We start from the raw sequence: 26,668 nt of genomic DNA, 5'->3' as shown, positions 1-26,668 counted from the left end.
CATTTGTACTCCCTATGTACAGAGCTTTAAACAGACTGTACTTTGGTGGCTCATGTCCATAAATAATGTCATTTGTGGTTCATTGGTTGAATTAATCTGATATAAAATGACTAAATTGAAAATCTGTAGGTTGAGCTCTTGATGAGTTCTGGCAGAGCACTAAGCAGGCAACCATAAGCTTATTAATGAAAAGAGAATGATAGGAATTGAAATATTAAAGAAGCGGGAAGTAATAGATTAAAAGTTAATTTTGATAACATAACTTCCACCAAGTAAGAAAATGAATGATGCAAGAAGCTGCTTTTTATTGGTTTCATATGCTATTTCTTTCAAAAGAGTGCCATTAGATGGAACTGTATGGCTGTGAAAGGGATAAAACACCCAAGATTACCTTTTTCAACTTCTTCTATTAGCTATCATCCATGCCTTTGTTGCTGATCTAGTTTGCAGCTGGCAAACCTACATGGAAAAGGTCTTCACAGTGTAGGTTTTTTGCAACCTTTAACTCAAAAATGAAAGCCAAGATGCTTGCTGACGAATTCCTCAGGGTGGTCTTGGATATGGCTTCATCAATTTTCCTAGTTAAGTTTTGTGCCTGAAATGATGAAGGATGTTGAACAAGACACGAAATTCAGCAGAACGCTGCAGAAAACCACTTCCCTCTTTAGAGAAGCCAAAGCTTTCCACCCAACATAGCCATCCACACAGGGTAGAAAGCTGTGAACTACGCAAGGCAAGAGGTGTAAAAGAGTCTGGCCCAACTCATTAGAATTTTAGCCTATTGTTATCAACGCCTTCCACTGCTATTGAAAAGCTTTAGAAGCAATAACAAAAATCTCCCAAGTGTAACGGTGAAATACAGAACTGTTCTACGAACAATAAAGATCAGTCTTTGGTAGGTTTGAAAGTTATATATGTTGAGTCTGCACCATATTGAAGACACTCGATTGTAAAAAGCAGCAAACTGACCAGCATCAAATGAAATGCAATATTTTTTAAGGCCCAATTTGAAAATTTCATACGAAATATATTGTTTGTAATACTCACTGCAATTGGAATATATAATGCCATTTATCAAAAGGCAGATTTTAAAATGCTGCACATTTAATACTTTTTCCAATATAATGGGATGTTGGAAATTGAAGAAAAGCTTTAATAAAATTCCTTTGCTGTAAACGTCAGTCCCAATCTTACAAAAGCATGCCTTTTATTAGCACTAAAAAGACTTTTCCACTGAACACATTCATGTCCTGGGGCTTCTACAGCAAAAACCAGCAATGAATTTAGAATCTCCAGTAAACAGATTATTGTATAAATACAGAAGAATTTTCAGAGCATTGGAGGTCATTTGTAACCATTAAATAATAATTTCTGACTGACTGGACTACTCATCAGATTTAAGATAAACAGCAAAAATACAGACACGTATTAAATATTATTAAAAATTTGTTTCCAGCAATTCTATGTTTAAGATTTTTAGCACATAGAAAATACAAAGCGTGTGAATCGGGAAATAGATCCTTAATCTATGGGGCTGTGGTAAACCCAGAAAGACTGCAGATTGCAAGTCCTGTGAGGAATAACGTAGATGTAGAGGAAGTCAGCCAACAGCTCAAGGCAGTAACACATGCATGTGACCTACATGGTGAACGGCCAAATATGGTACCACTGACAGGTATATGGAGAGCCTGCAGAAGTGTCCTCTTGGGTCCCACATCTTAATATACCTACCTGTTTGCATTTTAATAATAGCAATCATGATGAAGGTTGTTTGAAAAAGCATCGAAAAATCCAAGAATTACCAAGCTACCCCATATGCAAAGCCTAACATCTTCTTACAGGACGAGGATACACAGGCAGCGAGTCCCATCAAACTTTGTTCATTTGTTCATTATTCATTTGTTGGCAAATCTCTTGACATTTGCCAAGCAGATGACATTCATACCAATTACTGTTTTCATTTCCTGCTTACTTCAGAGTGAGCAAGAAGAGCTTTCCAAACAACACAAAAGCCAATGTCCCTTATGCTGTAAACAGCTCCCAATCCAAGTCAGGAATAGACAAATGCCATGGAGGAAGTGAAGGAACTTTTAACTCTGCCTTCTTCCAGATAACTCAAGTGAAACAGGAGCTTTTGGATGCTAACTTAGCTTTGGATGCTAGTTCTTAACAAGTTGATAAGAGCTATATCAAGAGGTTTATATATGACCAATTCTGCAGTCAACGAACCCACTGAGATAGTAGAAGTGTTGAAGAACAAAGATTGTGTTGCCCTTATTTTACCTTTCCTATATTTAAGTTTTCCTGCTGGCTTGTGTTCCCTATGAATCTGCTGCACAAACTTATATTCACACATTAACTTTCAGACATGCATTTTTCACCATTATATATTTAAGTTTCATATTAGTCAGATCTCAGAGCTCTAAACACTGAATTTTATATATAGTTTATATGTAATGCTCAGCTAGTTATGGTTTGTATTTATTTCAAACTCCCTCCTCCCTCCTTTTGTTATCATGTTAATAAAAAAATGTTTTGTTCAGAGAAAAGTAATTTTGGCTATTGTATGTTTCCAGTGAGGGTGAAACAAATGTAGAATGCTATGTACAAATCCTTGAAACAGCAAACTGCACATATATCTACCCAATTCTGGACTGTGTATCAATCCAGAGATACACAGAACATTAAAGCCAGAACTGTTCTCCAGAAAGCTCAGTTGAAAGTCCACCTGCAATACGGACGTCCAAATTGCAGATACTCTTCTGGGGCTCACAGAAGGAGAACCACAGCTTTAAAGCAGGCATGGATAGAACAAGCACTTAAAAGAGGGGATTAATTTAAGAAATAAAGATTAAAGTCTTAATAAGCAATGACTCAGAGGGAATATAATATCTAAAGATGTGTAAAGAGTTTAAATAGCAAGAAGACAAAGTGATATATTGGGTTTAATTTCTTGACTGGTCTCAGCAGCCAAGCCCAACAAGCTCTGCTACAAAGGAAAACTGAGACAGTCAAGAGGAATGTCTTTTTAAGACAGCTATAAGAAAAAAAAGCATTTGCTAAGACTAGCAAAACCATAGAAGGTAATTATTTCTAAATAAATACTGAGGAACCATTTAGGAAAACTCCAGAAGTTTTAGCTGGATTTGAATAAATTTAGGCTAGATATTAGCAAGTTTCTAAGCAGAAGGGTTGAGATGCTAAGGATTCTTCCAAACTGAGTAGAGGGAGCATTAAACCTTATTATCTTTAAGACAGAACTTGGTAGGCTAATGAAAAAGCTTATATGATCCTGTTGCAGAGGTTTTGGACTTAATGATCCAAGAAGTCACTTCTGGTCCATTTTCATATACTGCTAAAAGCGTACAACTAGAAATACCAAGAGCAGGAATATTACAAAGCGGTGTTCAACCCATCCAATAATATAATCTTTAAATGCACAGACCAAACTATTTATAAATGTTAATTCAAGTGCAGAAGATAATAGGTTATTTTCCTATTCTATTCAATGTAATAACTTTCTAATGATAACAAAGGTATCCAGAGGTATTGAGGTGCTTTTCAGTGAGTGCTCTGATACTGGTCTAAGAGGAGTTATGCAGCTGGAGAACGTCTCAATAACCATTGTACTTCCTTTTGTGCTTGCAGCATCCTCACAGTAAAGTAGAGCACAGTAAGATAGGAGCTGCAGAGTAAAAGACAACGACCTTAGCAGTAAGACATTCACCCCAGCAGCCAGGTGCCTTGTGACTGAATAAAACACAGTAAATCCCCTGTTGATAGCAAGAACAAGTTCATCTATTGCTATGCCAAAGCAGACAGAGATGAGGACTACACTCTCTAAAAACCATTATAAAAGAGCTGTGCACTATCATATATTTCAAAAATTACTCATGTCCAATAGGAGACAGTCGCCTTGCACTACTCTAATGAGCTCTAAAGCTGATGAAGCATGACTAGCGATGAGTTACCAGTTCTGGGGAGAGAAGTGCCGAGTGGCTGATTGGCCTTGGGATGCTCTGCCTGACCACACTTTAGCATGTCTGCATTTTTCTGTGAAAGTCTGAAAATGCATGGAAATGCCAAAAGACATGGTGCAAAACTTGGGCACTTTTTGCTTTGAGTCAGGAACCGTATTTGAATTCAGCTTTAGAGATGACTGCAGTGCTTAAAGTCACGGAAAGTGGACCTTTCCTTCTACATGTTGGCTAATGTTCAGGGGTCTTTTACCTCTGGGTATTGAAACAAACCAAAGTCAACATAATATCCAGAGCTCGGGAAAGCCAGAAAACAGCCTAAAATGTACATGAAGTCTTGTCTATTGAGGGGAGATACCGTAGCCAGCTTCCTCCAGAAAATAATGAACTGGAGGATTTTTGTGCAGAAACTCCTGACAGCAAGTAGGTCACTCTCATGATTCAGAACAGAACTAGTTCATATCGTCTTGACTGATGAAAGCTAGTCCCTCCACAGGCTCTCCCTACGGTCTCTTTAGTTAAAAGCAATTTACCTTACACAGAGCTGAAACTGAGAAATGGACCACTTGGAGAATGAGACCTACAGTTTACAGATTATCCTGTTCAGTAGAGTAATATCGGCTTTTAAAACCAGTGAGTGCTGTTCCAGTATTTAAGCATCCTTGGACTGAATCCCGGGCTGTTAAAGATGGAGACTGTCTTGGAGGAAAAGCTAGTGACCTTTGGGAGTCCATGCTTAGATCGTAATTTTCATAATCAAAAATTTTAAAATAACTGTAATGGGGCATAAAGGATAGTGCCAGACTCTTACACTGTTCTCTCTTAATACTCAGTGGTCCCCTTGAGCACTTGTAGATCGATGGCACGTCGTACCATGTGCTCTCTGTCTTATTAAAAGGCAACTTAGCCCACATAAGAAAAACAAACTTTCCTGATTTCCACGTGTCTATTACTTGTCTGCTGCAGGATCCGAAGCTTTTGCACTGTAGCAGAGGCATGCCTTTGTTGTCAGGCAGTCCAGAGATGAAATACTTTTAAAAGCTTTCAAGTTTTCTCTAAGGACTTGCACACGTCACTTGCACACCACTTGCACATCACATTATGCGCTGTACTTGGCTATGACCTCAAAGGCCCCTCTCCCTTTGATTTTCCTGGATTCTCATTTATTTTTCCAGACAAACAGCATGAGCTACAGTTAAACTGTACAATGTACCATGAGTGATTAGATATTAGAAAGAATAATAGTCTTTACAGAGTAATGCACTATGGTTTACAAATTACAAAAAAATGCCATTTACTCTATCCTGTTCATGTCTAGAACTTCCATTCATAGAGGAAAAAATAATTCTCCAAGATTCTGTCAGAGGTTCCCTTGGGAATAATAAGCCTAAATTTTTGGCAATTTCCCCAGTACAATATATTTGTTTGAAAAAAACCTAATGCAATCTGTTGGGTTTTGTGACTGTGTGTTTAATCAAATATTTCAACGCTTTTTCTTCTGAAGCAAAAATCTATGCCAGTAGATTAGAGAAATCAATGCTCAGCATTAGAGGTGGGTAGAATGTTTTGCATGAGAACATTCTTTTTTTTGCAGAAAATCAGATTTAGTGACTCCAAAACAGTTTGCAGAGAGATGCAAATATTGTTGTATTGCTACTTGGAAAAAAAGTCCAACAAATTTGAAATAGCTTTATTTTTTCCTAAAACAATGGTCAAAAGATTTTAGTTCTGCTCTGAACTGGGCAGTTTTCTTCAATTAGTTCTGAAAATGTTAATCAACAAAAGAATTCATTTGGTGCCCATAAACAAATCTGCAGTAAAAATTAACTGTGATTTCATCCCAGAACTTCCAAAAAACTCTGGGGATGTGAAAAATCATTTTGATACTTATGTTTTCTGCATCCAGTGCATACATTAACAATTTAATCTTCTTAATTATTATAGAGCTGTATTATCCTAAATTATTGAGTGGCGTCCCACATCTCACCATTAAAGTTCTGGAGCCCAGTTACTCCAGGAAGGCCCCAGTGTCCCAGAACACATTTTTGGGCATGCTGCCTGCCCAAGATGGGTGAACAAACTGCTCTACTGCAGCGCCATTGAAAAGAACTGCATTTTTCCTCAGCTAAGATTAAATAATAATTGAAAGAACAGTATTTTTACAGCGGATTTTCCAAATTTTCTGCATAATTTTGCCTGTCTTGCATCTGCCAGCTTACAAAAAAGCATCAAGACTTCAGTGAAATGGGGGAGAATTCAGCCTTTTAGGGAGTCACATCCCTTCCCTCTTCATTTTTAGCACAAACTGAAAGAAAAGTAGGGATTTGCAGAGAAGTTAGAAATATTGATACTTTGCTTTGGAAACATTCTGAAGTAATAAAAGCTCACTAGAAAAACTAGTTAGATAGTCTCCACAGAGAAAGAGAAACAAATGCATAAACTACACAGTGGTCTTGACCTATTACTGTCTGAGTTCTCCCATCTTGCTGCTTGTGGTAGCCCTTTCAAGAAACTACAAGTAAAACACACACAATTAACACTGATAAATATACCAACAGGAAGCTGAACAATGTTATTTTCTAACCTTCCCTTTGGGATATGCTTTTTTCCCTGAATTGTACTTAATACACGAATGAACAGCGATTGTGTTCTGAATCAGCATGAAAATGAAGAAGAGAATAGAAAAAAAGCTATGAACACAGCAAGGCTAACTGGGGAACAAACGGATGTTATTAGCAGACCCAAAGATAATCAATTATCTCCCAGGTTTGGTTCTCTTTCAACACCTCATATAGCTTGCTCACGTATTCAGGCTTTGATAAACATTACCACATAAATCACGCAGAATTAACCATCACGAGCTCAGGAACAAGCCCTCCCTCGCATCGGTCAGGCCACTGAAAATGTGGGAGTCAGATTTTCAGCACGGGAAGATATTACCCCCAAAGGAGGGCTTGGTGTTGTGCCAACTTCACCAGCATTCAGCATCACCGGCAGAGCATGAAAGCAAGCAAGAGAACACACAGACACGCACGAGTCGGGGAGGAGAGCAAAACAACAGGGTTAGGGTCTGTAGGCCCTATATTTACTGCATTTTGAAAGGTAACTGTTGATCTAATACCCAGACATAGAGGAATAGCACTGCTTAAAATCCTTGCTTATGCGCACAACCTTTCAGTAAATCCCTAAAAATGCATTTGCTGTGGTCAAAGATTTTTCTGTAACGCTCCCCAGCAGTTCTTGAAAGCTGGGGGTCACTGACATTCTTGCAATTACTAATTGCCTTCAGTCGTGAATTCCCTTTTGGATACGATTTAAAGCACACAAACAGCATGTAGCATGGCAGTGGTTCGAGAATGCTCAATTTGATGTATGGCTATGTTTTACTGGACTTGTTTTCAACGGGGTCCTTCCGAACCAGAAATGGTGTACCATCCGCAGGATTTGTAAAGAAAGAGATCTGTCTGCTCATCGCAGATAAGCGTAGTTGCTAACACTGCTGTGTTGGTCAGACCAAGCCTTTGATGCATAATTTAGAAGAACAGATGTTTTACCTGGGAACTTGTCCAGATCTTAAAAAAAAAAATTCCTGAGGAACTCAGTAGTGGCCTCTTTTGTCAGCAGCAGTAGCCTCAAAAGTACTGAAGAAATACTGAGCAAATAGGTGGATTTCTAAGTCACAGCAGAAAGGAGAGACATTGCTTGATTACCTTTGTGAGTGACATACACTGCAGTGCTGAACTAATTGGTGATCGCCAGTTAAATGGACTGAACAAAGCTGTAAACTCTGGACATGTTAATATGGCCATTATTTTTTCATCAATCTTCTTTTCTCATTCTGTTCTTTAAAAAAAAAAAAAAGCCCTAGAGTGACATCTTCCCCTCCCGCCAGCTGCACTAACACCAGCAGAGACAAATGGCATAAAGTTTTACAGGAATGCAAATGTATGAGAAATCTTTGAGAGATATTAACTACTGCATTTCACGCAAAACTGAACTAATAAAGACTCTTCCTCATAGATCATGTCCAAAGTGAAAGGGGTTTTAATCCACAGAAAAGATTTCATAAGGCTCTATCATCAGTCCAGGGACTATTAAGCATATAAGAAGATGCCTTCAAATTTATCTTTTACACATTCTTCAATCACTTGCTCAGTCTTGCCTTTTCTCTTAATGCCCTGTCCAATTTGTACCGTAAACGTCTTAGAGGATGTGCTGACAAAACGCTGTTATCTGCCTGAAATACCTCTCAGACATCTTCTCCCTTATCTTCAAGAGCCAGGGCTGCTCCCCAGGTGGCTGTGGAGGGGAGGGAAGGAGGAAGAGGGAAGGAGGTGGCTGCACAGGAGGGGCCAGGCTGCCCCTGGGGCAGGGGACTTCTGGCAGGCTCCTCTGGCACCCTGGGGTCACCCACAACCAAACCTACCAGCACCCGTGGACCCACCCCGTCCGCCCTGCCCGCTGGGTCAGGGGACCCCGCATCCAGCAGGTCCTCCGTGGGCAGGACCTGTCTGCACTGTTTGCGAAACAGGCGACAGCCGTGCGGCCAGATGTGAGCCTTGCTCTAGAGGCAGGAGGCTTGCTCTGCCTGAAGCCTTACAGGATGAGTTAGCCATCACGGAGCCAGGGTCTGAGCAAATGTAAAAGAACAAGTTTCCATTTAACTCAGTTTTATACACTGTTATGGTATTCCTGCAGTGGTTTAAAAAGAGTGCATTCCAGCACAAAGGCAATGAAACAGCAATGGCATTGCATTGTCGCTGGTGATTTCAAAGTTAGCTACACCATGCCTGGAAAAATACAGTTTCCTTGGGCTGCAACTCTGCAGCAGGCCAGTTAATCAGGGGATGCAAACCGGCGTAGCTCTCTCTGGAAACCTCAGCAATAATGCAAGGTGTTGCTCTCCTGATTACTTTTTGCTGAGCCTACACGCTTTGTAAAGCCACTATAGCAAGTTGATAATGATGCATGAAATGGAAAATCCTTCCAAGCACACCCAAAAGCACTGTGGATGCGCAAAGCAATCGCAATGGTGCTGTGTCATTTGATGGTTCTTACTACAGGTGCGCCCACACTAATGTATTCAGGCTTTCACCCGTTTTAAATACGTGCAACTCCACCTCTGGTAATGCATTTACTCCTGATTAACACAGCCTTAAATATGACTGGAGTCAGACGTACAGCAGTATTCAGGTCAGGCACAGAAAAAAGAACAGAATGTTGTGGGACTAAAGATGAAAATCTTCAGTGGTGTCACGCCACTGATCCAAATCAGCAGAGAATTTGTCCTAGTTACTTTCCTCATTGACATGGCCACCCTCTGCGGCAAGGGTAGCCGGATATTTTGAGACTAAAAACACTTTGGGGACATATGTGCCACTATCACACATCAGCAGTAGTTCTTTCAGCATTACAAAACTTGCTGGAAATTGTTTGGAGAATTTTCAAAGTAAGTTTTCAATACTTTTCTATTCATCTCCATAGTCACAGTGCTACTCAAAGGTTAGCTGAACTAGCTGCAGGCAGTGGAGGAGTCATAGAGAGATCACATAAAACACAGCCTGGTTTCTGGAAAAAAGGGATATTCAGCTCTATACCATTACTCTGTACCATTTTGACCACTTTTGGGATATTAAATACTGGAAATAGCTCAGAAAGCATTCGGCTCCACATCTATATCTATATATCATAAGGACTACTATATAATGCAAGCACTTTAGATTCATCCTAACTAGCAGATGTAAGCTACATAATGCCAAAAACGACATTAGAAGGTAAGCACTGCACATAGCCATACTCCTAACAACCTTCCTGGGTTCATTCCATACTGAAAACCAAGGATTAAACATACTGCCTCACCCACATTACACCATTAACTTTGTATTATAAATAAAAGACTTTTTTTTTTTTTTTTTTTACTGGATTAGCTTCCTCAGCCAGGTAGCAGTGAGATAAGATGAGATGTAGTACCGGTACATGGGAATCAGATCATCCTGAATTTAGTGTGGCTTAAACAGTTGTGGAACTAAAATCTCAGCTGACAATGACATTTAGGGACCTGAGTTGTTACAGGCAAATTTTTGCTTCCCTACTAAATAGGGAAAGAAAGAGGAGACCATTCCCCAGATTTATCACTCAAATGTAACGAAAGCAACACAACATATTTTTCTTAAAGTACAGACCAACCATACAGAGTTGCCCATTACAGCAGTACAGGTTTATTTGACATCTGTTGGCAAGTGGCGAGGCTTATTTCTTCAGTTTTATTTTGAGTCTTGACTCAGAGAGACTCCGGAGATACTCAAGACCAGTTTCCTTACTGGTTCTGCTTGTTCAGCTTCCAAAATAGGGCAATGTTAGATTGTTTTCTCTAAGTTTGATTATAAATTTCTTCATTCTTGATTGTTCGTAGCCTGTTTCAACCTATGCTCGGTAGGCTTTTCTTTGTTTATCTGTATCTTCTCTCAGTGTAGTTCTGTGGTCTAATTTGAACATTCTGGCCAAAGCTTTTAACATATTAGCCATTTCATTTGCTTTGAATTCAGTCATTCACAATCACGTCTAGAGCTTTCTTTAATTATATGACTCCCCAGGGAGATGCTCTACAAAGTTCCACCAACATTTTTCAGTTCTTTACCAAATTTAAGCAGAGGTTTGATATATTTTTAAAAAGAATTTTTATTAATCTCTTTTTAATTGCTTCTAATTAAGTTACGGGAGCTGTAGATGTCTCTGAGACAATGTTTTCATTTCATATTACAGGTTTTCAGATTTTAAAATAGGCATAGTTACTGCTTTCTGGGAGGAGAAAACCATTCCCAGAACTGGGAGAGCATTCTGCACTCCACACTACATAGTGCACCATATGCCAGTTCATCCTTTTGGAATAGCCTCAGCTATAAATAATAAGACTTCCGTTTGGTTTTGGAAAAAAATGCAAATTAAACTTTAAAGGAATGTTTTAAAGTTATGTTTTTTAATGTTCATTTTGGAGTTTTCTCATTTTACTTCTTCTCATCATACTGGATGTCTGTGAAGACACAAAAACCTGAAACAACATCAAGTTTCCTTACCTGTGTACCAGCTGCTTGCGGCTTACGCAAATCGCAGTTTCGTAGTCATGAGTGACACACACTTTATGTGGGCTGCACTTTACCTTCAAACACGGGTCTTTGGATGGATCAAGGGCTATAAAAACCAAACATATTAAAAAAGAAAGTGAGACATGCATATAAAGTTATCCCTTGGTTGACAGATGACAACCGGTTAGAATGAACACTCCCACACCTGAACGAATACTTTGCCCCTTCGTAGTACGTGCCGTAGTTTTCAGACTGCGTGTTAAATAGAGATGTTTAAGTAGAAAGATAGACGGAGGCCTTAAAGACTCTGATTATTGAACAGTGATCTGAGTCTAACTTGGCATTCCCATTAAGATTAGACATGATAGTTTGGGATGAAGTTCCAGTATAATAATCTGTATCATGCTGTTTATTTCATAGAAAAATGATGGTGGAATAAAATATGCTCACAAGTAACAAAATGACTAGTATTTTAGAAGCTATCTGATAACTGACATATTGCAGAGCGCTAATAAAATTAATTTCACAGATACTGTATAACGGGCATCTTATTTTGTAGGAATTATTTTTAATTTTTACAGATAAGCATTTCTTGTACTTAAAATGCTTGAGTAGAAGAGCAGTAGTAACAATAAAATAATCCTGGGCTTTCATACAACAACTTACATCACCAGCAGTGCTGTCGGAAGTGGGATTAGAGAGCATGCTGAGTCGCTATCTCACAGCAAATGTGCCCAAGCTGTTGTCCCTGCTGATGCTCCCCAGGGAATGTTCTTCCTCTGAAGTCAGTCCTTACACTCTTTATTCTCCTTCTGACACTATCCTGCGTTCCCCCTCTTGGTGGTAGCATCCCGGCTTTGGCCTGAGGCTTTGGTTCCCTGAGGAGCCATCACTGCTGCTCCAGTAGCATCCACATCCTTTTCTCCAGTAGCCAAATTGGAGCCTAAACGGGATCTGGGGACAGACAGGGACACAATGCCCAGAGATGTATCTTAACACCTCAGCCAGCCCCAGGATGAATAACACGGTGGGCAATCTTTATCTCCACGCTTCTTAAGTTGCTGGAGAAAAGGACATGGTGGCAGAACAGGGAGTTTCTCTCCCTCTAATGTGATGGATGGTTTGAGGGACTGCAGCTAAAGCGACGTGCGATCTTGCTCTGGGAAGTGCAGGGTACTAGGGTTTACCCTCAGGTACTCTCTTTACAGTTTTGATTAGGAAAGATCCCATGAACCTTCCTCCTGAACACAGCCATTTACCAAGCCCCTGGTTAAAATCTGCCTCTCTCTAACAGTATTGCAAGGCAGCACAACAGTGGAGTTAAGGAGTGAATAACGCTGTACCCTAATGATGATGCAAACGGACTTAAAGGACTGCAGACAGCAAGTAACTGCCAAAACTGGCATTTAGCCAGGGCACGGGGATTAACACACACACAGACACGCGCAAGCCCTGCTTATCTGAAAAGGGTACTTAGAGACTGAAATGGCCCAGCGATACACTGCCAATATTCTAACAGGAGGCTTCTGCAAAGATCCCCATTTAGCTTGCGATGAACTCTTTTCCTCAGATGCAACAAACGCACTCAGAAAGGAGCAGCGGGAGTCTGAGGAGCCCCTTCATTTTTTTTCTCTATACACAAAAATGTCTCCTAACACTGAATGAAGAAATCAGCACATGGCACATTACACTAGGTTTTACTAGAACTGCACATACCCTTCCCCTCTCCTTAAATAAATGAAGATACTAAGCATGTATCAGAGGCTTGGTGTGGTAAAATTAGGATTTAATTTGGGATCCTCCTGTTTAGCACCCGAAAGGAGCAAGAGGGTCTGAACTCAGTGGAGGCATGAGCTGCTCCTGCACAGAGGCAAGAAGATGCGTTAGGCACCAGAGCAGACACTGGAGCAGCCTCCTGCTCCCTACAGAAGCTCAACAGAGGCAGACAGCATTTTTTGTCCTGCCAGTGTGCACACCTGCCTGCTCCTGCCAAGTCTCTACAGACTGCTTCCTTAAATGAGTGGTGATTTGGTAATCTTTGAAATAAAAAAAGAGGAGTGATACAGTGCTGTGCTGGATACCACTCCAATTAGAGCACTGATCCCACCTGGGAAAACCTCTTATAAATACTTCTCTGCAATCAAGTCCCATTGGAAAAGCTATCTATCTAAATTCATTCTCTTACAAAAGGATGCTTCTAAAGATCAGCAATAAGACACGTCTGCCAGGATGAATTAGAAATATTCAAAAAATGGTTATGTGAGTATTTCAGAGGAAGGAAAGTCACAGCCACACAGAGAAATTTCACCTTTGTTTAAGAAGTGATTTTTAGATAAGCTTTTTTTGGACATTATTTTGCCATGGATTTGACTTTCTATTCCTCTTCAGTGTGTCCTCAAATCCCATTTTACCTCTCCCCTTCCTCCCCACATAATGGGACACTCTTGGAAATGGGCAACTCTTGATTTCATTTTTGGGACTGTATAAAGCTCTTATTGCACGTTATGATAACCAAGTTTCCCACCTGCACGATCAGAGAAACTTTTAAAGGATGCTATTTGAAGTACATGAAGTTTCGGTTTGCTATGTACCAAATTTCTCTATAAGACAGCACACGTACTTCCAACAAGCAGAGGATACTTCTGGTTTCCTGCAGTGCTGAAGTGCCGCAGCTGTTCTGTGTTGGTTTACACAGCCACAGCTACAAGCTGGTACCACATTAACACCCTTTACACATTTGTGATGGGCAATTGAGCTTCACTAGTGCATATGTATTTAGTGGAATGCCTTTGGTGCAAGACAGGGGGAAATGGTAAAAGCAAAAGAAAAGTGTTAAAAGCCTTTTCTTTTAAAGCCATTAAAACTAATAGAAAAGGTGAAGCGAGCAAGGGAAGTACAAGACCATCTGTTTCCTGCACCATAAACAACAAGGCATCAACACCCAATGAGTTGCCATCACGAAAATATATAGGCGGTGTTTGAGGGGCCAGGGTGTGCCCCACTGAAAAGACCAAAGCCTGAAAAGGCTCTTCAGGCGTGCTTTGCCGTTGCCTTTTCGCATCTTTTCTAAGAGGCACATGAGAAGTAGCCCATCCCCTGCTCTTGACATTCCCAGAACACAGCGGGCGAGATATACATTCTTAATCCTCTTACTTCTCTCTCACTGGAGACTGAGTTAAAGACTGAGGCAGATATTGGACAGGGATTGAAATGGCAAGCCACAATTTCCTGACCCGTCTACCTAGATATTCTTAATCTGCAAAACAGAGCGAGACACCCTCCTTCTGCAAAGCCTTTAATATGTAAGCGCCACTTGGAGTGTGAAGGGTCACCAGATTATAGGTTCACTGGGCTGATATAATTCAAAGATCACATCCACACCAAAAAATTTAATGACCAGAACTTTTGCTGGCTTGCAGCCGGCCTTGCTCGTTGTCCGCTTTTGCTGGTGACACATCCTTGATGCAAAATGATGCGTCAACAGAAACCATTGTGCAAATTGGCTAGGAGCCCGGGGCTAATAGCTGCCAACATTGCCGGGCTGTGGGAGAGCACGCTCTGGCCTTGTGCTCACAGGTTTCTATCAGGCAGAGGCTGCCTAAGTGGGGATGTGGGTTTAGCCTTGAAAGGCAATACTAGTTTGGCATGAATAAGAGAAGCAAGATTTATGCCCACCTGGTCTATGTGACATCATGCACAGTTTCAATATTTAACATTTTTTCATAGTAAAATTTACTCTAATTGAAGAATTATATCCACTTCAGGAACACCTTAGGTCTTCTAAGGCAATAAAAATGCACGCACTTCTGAGGTACATATGTTCTGAAATAGCATCACACAATACATTATTGTTAAAAGAAACATGACTTTTTGAAATGTTTTGCAATTAAAAAAATGTCTATTGAAAAAGAAAACTATTGTTGAATGGTCATTAGTTTGAAGTGAAGGAATGGGGAAAGATGTGGTTGGAAATCGTGGTCACTATTTCCTTTTAAATCAGGCCTCAACTCTCTATCTCACCGTCTTGCTTCGAAAATCTGAAAAGAATAATAATGCTGGCAATAATAATAAATAAAGCTTTTCCCCACCTGTGTGTTGGAGGAATTATTTCATTCATGGTGGAAAAGCTCATGAAGATCCTTAAATGGAATACACTATAGAAGCACCATTTATTATTCATTACAAACAGCCCTTACATACAGTTCAATGCGGTAGAAGGAAGTTTATTAAATACAAGCAGAACTGTGGGCTTTGTCAGAAGACATAAACGATCTGGATTATTATTTCTTGAGATTTTTTTCCACTTACACAGAATGCATGATCCATTTGAACATAAAAGGTCAAAATAGGGATTTCTATGTCTGCAAAGTTCCTCAACATGTTAAATAAGTTTGGAAGGTTGTTCTACTGCTAAGCAACACAAGCCCTAAGGAGAGCTCATAATAAGAAACAATTTCTGAAATATGCTAATCAAAGATCATGCTTTGTTAATCAGATTTCTACATGACTAGGAGCAGATGCTCATCATCTGCAGAAAAAAAGACCCTTGGGAGTAAGATGAAACATAACAACCATATTTGTCATCACAGTTCTTTTTGTCCTAAAGCAACGAGTATGATGAAATCTTTGAAAATGAAGAGCCAAAAGTACAAATAAATAAATGAAAGTGGGAAGAGGAGTGAGGAAAAAAAAGGAAGTTTTTTACTATAAAGATGTTATTTTATCAGTTTGAAAGGAAAACTATAGCCATCCCTTTTCTATGTTAAAGAGTCTGCACATAGTTACTCAGGTCTGTCTGCACAGTAACAGCAAAAATACCTTAAGCCTGGCTGTAATATGTGAACATTTTTCCAGTTTTTCTTTAGACTGAGACTGAAGGTGAAGTTGATGAGGTTAGTTATTCTGACCTGACAGTGGCTGAGGATTGGTCCAAAATTTTTGGAGGGGATATGTGTCCAGCCATGTCCAGCCAGTACTGGAATTAAAGATTTCACATGAACATAAATCCTTTAATAAAAACCCAGTTCAGTCACCCTGCCTATCTTTTGTGAGCCCAGACTCCACAGCTACCCGTCCTGAGCTTTTCCCATGTTGGTGAAATCCCTGCACAGTTGGTCTCCAAGGGAGATATCCATTCCAGGAGACAGCTGGCTGAAATACAGGGAAAGATAGCACTGCACATCTCTCAGTATAAACATTTTCAGAAGTTTTTTATTATCTTGGGAAAATTTAGAATTTCTGGCTTTTTACCTTGGCTTAAAAGTCTTACTCTTCCTCACTTAACACCTAGATGTTTCTGCCGCTGACATTTGTCTTCTGGCCAGCTATCCCGGCACCCTGAGCTCTGAAGTCTCTTCCCACCTAGCAGAGCCCCGGGGAAGAAGTGTTTAGATGGGCTAAAGCTTCTGCTTCCTTGGCCACAACATTTTTGTAGGAAAACTGTACTCTCTGGGTCTGCTAGCTCTATAGGTCAGCTGACTGCACTGGGAAGGGGAAAGGCTTTCATCTACACCTGTGACCCAAAACCTATGCAAGGCCCATTTACACAAAATGCAGGTGGGGGATCAGAATTCCTGTCCTGAAGAGATAAAGGACTTGCATTCCTTTTTTTTTCAGGCAAGCTTTTATTATGCATAGCAACCTGAGTTCCCTATTAAGACTATAAATCTTCTGTGGTTACCTCACAGAGATACCAGAATAATTGGTAAACAATAAACACCAGGGATTGCATCGGACCATTAACAACCTCCTAACGATACGCTGGCATCTCTTTCCAATACCAAAAGGATTGCAAACACCGACTGCATCCCAAATCCCTTTCCCTCCCAGCTCCACGAAGCAGACCGGAGAACGTTCACTTATGAACTGTACACGCTTTCCTCTCCCTCCCTGTACCATTCACCAGAGGCTGTGAGTTTGCAATATAAATCAGTGTTGGACAAAGCCCTAACAACAGCGTTTGAGATACTTCTCTATTACATTTTGGTTTTTTATATATTACACTATAAAAGAAGACTTACGACTTGGAGGAAACTCCTTAGTTCAGACAACGGCAGTACAGGGAGAAGTTGCTCTATAAGAGTGTAGCTCTATATGCTGCAGCTGTGGGTCATTGTGTTAATCACAACAGAGTAAATTTATTTTTCACACATTTGACTTTAAAAGGGTGATAACAAATAAACACTTTCAATGTCTCACAGTAATGGATGTGTAATCCTGCAGAAACTGTACAACTAGTTCACAGCAAGATTTATGAGCTTGATTTTGGTTTTATGACCATTCGTTTTGGGGAAGAGAGTAATTTCAAACTCATAGATGTTCAGTGGAGCTGAAACAAACTACACAATCACAAAGAAATGGCATTATGTAAATATTGGGTTTTTTGTTTTCAAAATTGCCTGACAATAAGTATTATGATCACTCAATGACAAAAATGCTTCTGCATAATGAAATGTCAAAAGCAGTTGCTTTTATGCAATCCCCTTGGAACTGTGCTGACTATATGAGAAAAGAAGAACATCTGTTGAGAAAGGTATGATGAACTGGAAAATGGGACCCGCTGTCTTCCATGCAGAGATCCTAGTGCATATTTTAAGACCAAAAAGATTGACGATAAAACAAAGCCTCTCAATTAAATGATGCATGACATTACAGGTGTGCATTTCAATGTTATTCTGTATTACTCGATTCCAGCAATACTCCACAAGCAAGCACCAGAAGGGAAGCACAGCTCCCAGCAGCTAGGGCACGGGAGCGAGAAAGCTGCGAGCGCAAGCTGGTCTGGGCGGAAGGCTGACTCCTCACCTGGCTTCCTCCCCGCTCAGCGTGAAGCTCAAATGGCAGCTCACGTCAAACTTCAGATCTAAGAGGCAACGTGTCAAATCAGCATCTTGTCTCCACTTACAGCCAAAGAGAAAGTGAGATCAAAGCAGCTCAGTAGTGACTTGGAGGAACTTTACACTTCCATGAAAACTGTCATATAGCAACCGTGTAAGAAGCCGTGCGGCCAGCTTAAACATCTGTTAATAACAATCTCTACAGACTTTGCCCTTGATTTCTGCTAGGAAAAGGGCATGTTTTCAACACATGATGGCTAAAACCGGTTTTGGTTTTAACATTTCAGTTGTTTGAAGTAAACCACAGACTCCTCCCCCAGAATTAGAGCTTCTACTCATCTTTAAAGTAGATGATGCATTTATGCTTTTTTTTCTTAAGGTGAACATGGCCATACATACTAACTTAAAGAGCACTCAGGTGACTGTTGCTCTGCTTCTCTATGAAAACACGATAGGTTTCAGTGCTCCAGTGGTAACTCCAACCAACCCATGTGCTGGGGTTAGACTGTCAGTGGAGCTTAATCCAAGTGCAACGGGACTGCCCCATCGCCCTTGTATGAACAAGACACCCAAGTAAGCCTGTGATGGACTTCCAGGCTTTTGTAGCCATTCAGAAGGTTTCTGCCTATACTCTTTCCCCAGATTTTCTTATTTTACAGGTTGGTAAGTGGCCACAATGAGTGGCTAAGACTATGTTGTTTACTGGAGCTGAGTGTAACATTTCTTCTCAGAGCTGGTACTGTTAATAATTCTGGTTTTAAAAGATGTAATTTAATAACAGATTACACCTCCCCCCCCCCAATATCAATTGCAAATAATTACCCATCGTTTTTATTCTGCTTCTGCAAATCTTGGCATAAATCATTCTGCTTCATTAGGGAGAAAATTGGTGTTAGCCCTCCCCCAAGTCTAGGGGAGAACATGTCTTCGATTAACAAACTCAGATATTTAAGTCTCTCTCGCATGCTCTCTCTCTGCATAATTACTCAGAGCAATTTGCATACAGAAATCAATTCAGCTGAAAATTAATTACCGTAGGCCTGAACGTTTCAAACATGTATGTGAATTATTTTCAGTAAATGGAATTTCTCAGGGCAGTTAAACAGTAACATCTCAAACTGTCAGCATTTATTCCATCACTGCGTAGTATTTTTGCATAGTTTTGTTTTGGAGCACTCTAACAACATTTGAGTGGCTGAAGCTGTTGGAATACTGCACAGAAACATCTATTTTAATTTTTACAGGCACTTTCAAAACTGCTTTCTTATAACTGACATATAATTGCTTTTGACATTGCTGAGGGGGCCATCCAAGGCAAAAGATGCTTCAAAGGACTCTACAGATTGCCTTTCCAAAGCAAAGGATAAGAACCCAAGTATTTAAATGAATTTCCTTGACAAATATAGAGAAATCTGATGCAGTGAAAGTAAGTGAAGAAAAGAAAAAAAAAGATAGGAGTGTAAGTTAGGAAATGTGCTGCCAGTGGTGGATGTGATAATCAGTCACAACCTCCAATGTAGGTATCTGGCTAGCAACCAGTCAAGAGACATGTACAAGACCAAAGTTGATTTGCTAAAGAGTCATAAAAGAGAAGCTCCTGGTTTGATTTCTGACAATGAGTCGTTATGATTTATATCTTAATATACTGCAAAGGTATCTCAAATACTTCCCTACACCGGGGCAGGTTTTAAATATTTCATATACTTAGGTGTGTTTAGCTAATGCATTTCTCTTTTGAACACTTTCTTTTGAATCTGAAAAAACAAACATCCACTGGAAAAAAGAAGCTGTCAAATACAGCTAGGTACTCGCTTTGTTTTTCAGCTAGCACCAGGTATGCTTTTCACGAGCAACTCTCCTGCCTGCAAGGCAAAGGAGAAGCTCAACCAACATGCAAGTACAGAGCAGTCGCATCGCTTCAATAAAGTATGATCTGGCATCGGTGCCATCACGCGTCCCTAAATCCCAAGCACTTCCCCGATGTGATAATTTGTGCTTGTACATGTCATACCCGAGGGTGTGTTTCTGCATATCCCAGTAGGCTGAAGGCAAAACAGACCTAAAAACCCCACAGACAGAAGGACGTTGGTCAGATGTTCTGCTCAATTATTCATTCCAGGAGGTAGTGAGGGTACAAAAATAACCCCATCCTCAGGGAGTCGCAGGGCTTTGGCATATGTTTAATGACAGCAGCTCTACGGTTTCTTTCCTACAGTCCCCAAAAGCCCTGGGGTGATCCAGCGTCAAGCTTCCTGGGATGGAAGTAGAGAGCTTCAAAAGATCGCCCTAATCTTTAGCGGGTGGAACATGAGAAAATGAAGAAACCTCTGCTTCTGCCTTGCGGGGAGGACACAGTTCTGCTGTATCTGTCTTAACAGATCCTCAGCACAGGAGCAGAGCTAAAAACATGACTGCTTCCTTCGGCCAGCCTCAGCTCTCTGCTTGCTTTTCAAAGGTACCCCACAACAAGGCAGCCCAGCGTCTCGAACCCCAGGCACATCCCGCGACTCGCTCCAGAGGATCGCCACCCTACCAGCTCTTCCGCGCTCTGCCGAAGCAGGCATGGCTCTTTCTGCAGGACAGCTCTTAGTGACTCCCCCCCTTTGGTGCCTCCTCCAAGCCCAGCCGTACCTCTTCTGGAGCAAAATACGCTCCCTCAGACTTTCAAGCTCAATTTTCTAGCAATGAGTGTGAGGAAAAGAGAGAGAAAGCACTTGGATCGCCACACTGGTAGAACTGGACAGCTGCTAACATCTTGTGAAACGATTGTAAGTCAGGTTTTAGTTTTGTAAGAAGCTGAGGCTGCATTTTCCCCATCTGGGACTGAACTTGGGTCCTGTGATATCGGCTGATTCCCTTAAATCTCCACATCCCAGTACCAGAACAGACCTTTGTTTTTCTCTCCAAAAGCCAGTAGGATTTTGTTCTCATTGCTGCTGGGGAAATACTGAAAACACAAACTACAAAGGTTTTAAAAAAATCAAAACCATAAGAAAGACTCCAAATCATTATTAAAAAAAAAAAAAAGTATATTTAAGATAACTTTGAGATTTCTGAATGCTTGGACTTGATAATTCTCTGGTACTTTTGAAATGACAAATATAATTTTTCCTGTGAACTGACTCAGACTACTTCGGCTTTCTGTTACACTGGAGTGAATTATAATTAATTTAGCGGTATTTCATTTAATACAAATTATTTTACTCCAAGGCCAATGAAAACAAAACAGGTTATACCTTCTTCAGAAAATAATACTTTAAATTATTCATGCATAATTAAAGATAAACTTTTCTCATTTCAGATGAATACAAACATACATTTTGATTTGCTTGGAGAGAAGTTGCATTGTATGTCATGAAACCCTTCTATAATACTTCTGAGGCTGTTGTAATTTATAATTTAACTGAAGCAATAATATAATGGGAAAAAATTTACCGTGATTTAATTCAGACAGCTAGCTTGTGAGAAACTGAACCCTTTTCCAACTTTGATTAAGAACTATAACGAAGTGTAATACTGTGAACTATGAGTAGAAAAAAAATAAATTGAAACAAATACAAGTGGATATACAAATCCTCTGTGTTTTTTATAGAGAAAAGTATCTTACCAATCAAATTTTATCAATCTCCATTAGATATTTTATGTCATTAAATCTCATTGGAAAACACAAATAACATATCTTTTAATGCTTATATTTTAGAGGTCACGCAGAAGCAAAAGTGCATCACTGTTATTACTGATTCCATCAGCAAACTAACCAATGAGGACCAAACTGCTGTTTTTACGAATCACTATTTCAGTATGTGTAATTACAATTCTTTTCTAACACAGCATTGCAGACAGCTAGGCAAGCAATAGAAATTCTGGATATGAATTCTCTGAAAGACTGATGAGTTTGCTCTATTTGTCGACAGACTGAATGTCAATGTTGTTACAGTTACAGCAATTCCCAGCCAGGCACCCTGTGTATCTCTACATACTCGTATTTAAATGTTAAACTAGAGAAGACATTCAGCCCTGGAAATGAGAAAATCGCTACTTTTTCCATTAAGTCCCTTTGCTTATTTGCTAGGATAAATGAACCAGAATTTGGCTCCAAACATTATCAGCTATTGAGTATAAAATACAGGAGCTGATTTTATGCTTAATTAGTAAGGTACAATATGGACAGCATTCTCTGAAACAGTATGCCATGGAAGAACTACCAACTTTACACTTGTTCTTAGCATCTTAGCGCATGGGCAGTGGCTGTCCTAGTCAATCGGGCAAGAAGGAAAGGACACCCTTATGTTGTGTTCTTGTTGCTATCGTTGCCTTTTTTGTGACTTTGGATAAATGAGTTAGTCACTCTACGCCTCCCTTGCTTTTTCAGTATTTAAAATGGGGATAGGAATACTTACCTGTCTAGAAATTATCCTGGGACTCTTGGAAGGCATCACAGAACACGAGCAAAGGGCCCCTGTGAATGACTTGTAATGTAATGATCTCAAAACAGCTAAATTCTGCAGAACTAAGAGCCGTTTCATGTTCATTTATGGCAGTCTGATTGTCTCCATGGAAACATGGGCGAAACACTTTGTTTTCTACATCAACAGAGGAAGATTTGTTTCCGTATTACATTAATTCTAGTGTGCACTGAGCAAAACAAACACAAAAATAAAAGACTTTTCAAAGACTGATTTCATTATTAAATGATAGCAGTTTCAGTCCTATCACATGGAAGCAGTCCCTGTCAAGCTGATACCGCAGTGGAGAACCTTGCAAGACGAGCAGCATTCTGCAGAACATCTTTGGATTAGGGACGAAATAGAAAAATCACAGATTTGTAAGTTTACAGGTAAAGAAATTACTGCCAGAAGAACCCACTAGAATTTTAAAGTTCTAGAGATTTTAGCCATGAGACATGACCCTCCTTAATGAGTGCTGCTTCTGCTACACAGGGTTTGTATGTAATCTAGAAATCTGTACAACACAAACCCCATCAAGAGTGTAAATTGGCTGGGGGCTGGCTGGCCTAATAGATTGTAGCTTAATGTAATTTTCATTGCTTTTGAGAGGAATTACCTAAGCAGGAAAAGATGAAGCTCCTCTATGGATAATCAATTAGTCATATAGTTGATATCCGGAAGAGGCTTAAATGGGAAATAAATTAAAGGACAAACACCTGTCCTGGCTGGTTCAAAAACATAGTAAATATAAATACAGCAGAGAGAACTCCTCCTTCCAGCATGAGTTTAACAGAAACAAGTGCTGTGAAAATCAGTGAATATCTAACACTGTTCCTCAGTCCACAGTGCAAGAGAGAATCTCTAATGTGAAACAAATAGAGATGAAAATTCATAAACTACAAAATCATTTTGTAAAAATTAACTCCACTCTGCCGGAATTGACCAGCAATTGCTGGAATTGTGCCAAAGGCAGAAATTTTGAGACTGGGAGTTTCTAAACAGTCGGAGATGGGTGACTTTTCTGCACAGAATGAAATGAAAGGGTAAAAAAAGCAGCTAACCTCAGAAGTGGAAAAAGCAGATTGTCAAATGGGCTGGAAGACAGAAAGTGGTCACAAGCAAAAGCATCAGCATTGCAATTTAGAAGTGTCTAGTGGTATGACAGCAGTGAAACTAGGAAGTTATAGGATGTGTACAGCCCTGCAGAACAATACATACAGAAAGAAAAACCCCAACATTGGGTTCTTTCTACAGGGTTTTTTCCTGCTACACTTTAGTTGCTACGGAAGTGTGGAAACTGATGATCAAGTTTTAATTCACACAGCCTACAGTTCCTCTCTTGGTTTTGAGACGGCAAAAGTAATTTTCAACAACAAAAGATCACCTCTATAGAGCTGCTGCTAAATCAACGCACTATGCAGTTGGCTTTTTATAGTTCTCTGGCAAATGCATACCAGGCTAAAATTCTAGTCTCATTAATGCATTCCAGGGCATCTCGGTATGTCTGTTGATAAGTGATTGATAATGATAATTTTTAAGCACACAAAAAGAACGTTTAGAAGGCTTTAAATGAATTCACAGTTTAACTAAAATGTTTTCTGTTTCTCAAAAAATTAGGCATTGATGAAGATATCATCTGACAGAGGAGAAATGCTATTTCTCTTGCCAATACTTAGCTAAAATAATTCTGAAAAAAGATCCTTTACGCAGAATTAAAGTTTGAACAGTTCCTTGTGGATACTTGAGTAACTGCTTGGAATAACTAAAATAATGTTTTCTGCTCTTCCTACAGAGAAAGAGCCGAGGCTGCCTCAGGCAATACAACAGCAAATTCTGTAACTTTGCACTCAGCATGGTAGCTAAAATCCACTTTTACAACAGAGGAACAACTGCTCATAAGGGAATTGCTTCATTTCTGGAACACCTGGGCAAGAAATGCCTTGAAAAAGAGTAAGCTTCCTGAGTTATGAAGTAACACTGAATTATTCAGGGCTCCTGATGCACATGTTACTTTTTATTAGAACAAAGATAAAACATAGAGTTCTAATAAAAAGGAACCATGTCTATCAGTAATGCTGAATAATTCAAACACAAAGTAACAATGGAATTGGAAACTGGGTTTTACTCCCTTTCAGGGAATATATATTATATTTCCAGAGTCAACTTGTCTGATCTATCTCTAGACATATCTGGAGGCATCGCCCCAAGTTTGAGACAAGAATAATGTGAAAAGCAAGAAACAGAAAGAGTGGTTTGGAGACAAGAGATGGGAAAGAGGGAGGACACTAGCAGGAACTACTACTATAATTCTAGATGAATTAACTTCATTTGGTTTTCATCTGACAAGCTATAAATGTTACCTGTAACTGCTGTCCCCTTCCAGACTTTACCATTCCCAGCAAACATGGAAAACCCAGGAGGATAAGCAGTGGGTCTCAGATTGGAGGGAATACCAAATAATGCCAGATGCTTTTCCAATTTCAGGCAAGATCCTTGTTGAAAGATGACAGTCAGAAGATAGAAACAGTATAACTGTGACCTTAGCATTAAGGAGAAAAAAACATTTCCATTTATATAAATGTGCTGTGATGTTAAGGGAACCGAAAATGTATTTCAGCACGATCTATCCATCTCACCGCTTCTTCAGCAGAATATATTTCTATTTGCTTTTAATCAGAAAATTGACATTTTAATAAGGGTGCATCACGACAAAGAGGTCTTCTCTGCTGCAAGAAGAGGGCAGAGCAAGTCGTACAGTCAGACGGACTGACAATGAGGGAGTATCTCTGTTCCCTTCTGATCCCTCCTCCCTCCCCTGTGGGGTTTGCAATACAACCCTGTGTTACTCGGGCTGACACTGAAGTGGAAAATGAGTTTAACTTGATTTTACCATAGTCAAACATTAAAATCTGTTCAGAGAAAATGTGTTTATCTGACATAATGACTAAATTTGCATTTATAATTTGGGCAAGATTATTTTTCCAGCTGATTTCATAGTACTTTCCAGGATAGAGTCGCTGCCAGAAAGCCTAACTCAAAATTTTCATCCACTCTAAGTCACGTCAGAGCAAGGACTGCAGACAACCTGAATATGCTAGGTGTGCAGGAGAGAATAAACTAACCAAGAGCTTCATCTTCGGTGCTCTGACCCTTTTTTCAACACTTTGGACATTAAAGTAACTTCCTTTACTGAGATACAGAGGTGGGGAACCGCTGTACAAGCTAGGAAGCCTAAGTAGCAGTTAAGTTATAGTCCGATCGACTGTATCACGAGCCTTGGAAAGAAACACTGTCACATCAACTTCTGTTTGCCACACAGGCAGTCTTAGTGTTCAGTACAGTAAGTTCAACAGCGACAGAGCAAAACTGTAATTCTGCCCACAATGCTTGAGAGCCATTATGTTATACATCACAATTCGGAAGCAGGGAGTCAACGTTTCAGCTCAGGGTATTTAATGTAGCTACTTACGTAATCGTCCCTTGCTCTTTCATACACAATACGTACACGTACAAAAAAAGTTAAGACACTAAAAAAACATAATTAAAAGAAATATCAGTATCTTAATGCATTATTCCATGTGCACGTCTGGTATCAATGAGCTTATGCAAACATATCACAAGAAACTACAGCAACAGCCTTTGTACTAATGTGCAAGACCTAATGAGGGAATTCCTTTCTTCTTTCTCACACAGTATCAATTTCATGCCCTATAGGTTTTTAAATGGCCCACAAATCTTCGTGATTTGGTATTTTCTCTAAAGGAAGACTACCATATCAGGTCTTTTAATGTGAGCTGAACAGTCAATAACAGTCAAGATATTTATTAGGCATAATAGGCTCCTTAAACATGGAAGAGTCTATATGGGACATGGCCATTACTATGTGTGTAGCCTTTACTACCGGCTCTCAGTATTTGCTGAAGGTGCATGGTGGTACATTAACATTAATATATAGATAGATTTTTTTTTTTAAGGGCTTGGCAAACACTGCAGAACGGTAGGTGTCAAAGTGCCAATGTCGCTGTTTCAGAAGAAAGCTCCTTCTTTCCTCCTTTCAGTGGATTGTCTCAGTAGCTCCTCCTTGAAGTTTGCTATCAAGCTAATTAATTTAGCAATCTCTCGGGCTGCAGGATGATGTGAAACTCAGCATGTTCTCCTACGGGCAATTTGTTAGTGTGTCTAAATTTCACATCACCTAACTACATTTTCAGGTGGATTTCCAGATCATTTCGTTTTATAATGAAACAGGACAAAGCCAAAAGGCCATGGCTAAAAGAGCTTTACTGACCCTCGCTTACTTGCAGCCCGAGAAAGGAAACGGATGA

At 39.8% G+C, this 26,668-nt stretch overlaps 1 protein-coding gene across 1 annotated transcript in view; it reads right to left on the bottom strand.

Annotated features, from left to right (window-relative positions):
* SPOCK1 (SPARC (osteonectin), cwcv and kazal like domains proteoglycan 1) overlaps nucleotides 1–26,668 on the bottom strand; it is a 324,832-nt gene that overhangs the window by 120,105 nt on the left and 178,059 nt on the right. Inside the window, exon 5 of the mRNA XM_059825381.1 lies at nucleotides 11,051–11,165. Within this exon, the coding sequence (XP_059681364.1) occupies nucleotides 11,051–11,165 (115 nt within the window). The remainder of the gene's footprint in view (nucleotides 1–11,050; nucleotides 11,166–26,668) is intronic.

This window comes from Gavia stellata, chromosome 16 (genome assembly GCF_030936135.1).
Source record: "Gavia stellata isolate bGavSte3 chromosome 16, bGavSte3.hap2, whole genome shotgun sequence".
Classification (NCBI taxonomy): domain Eukaryota; kingdom Metazoa; phylum Chordata; class Aves; order Gaviiformes; family Gaviidae; genus Gavia; species Gavia stellata.
This window is presented reverse-complemented; position numbering and strand designations above follow the sequence as displayed.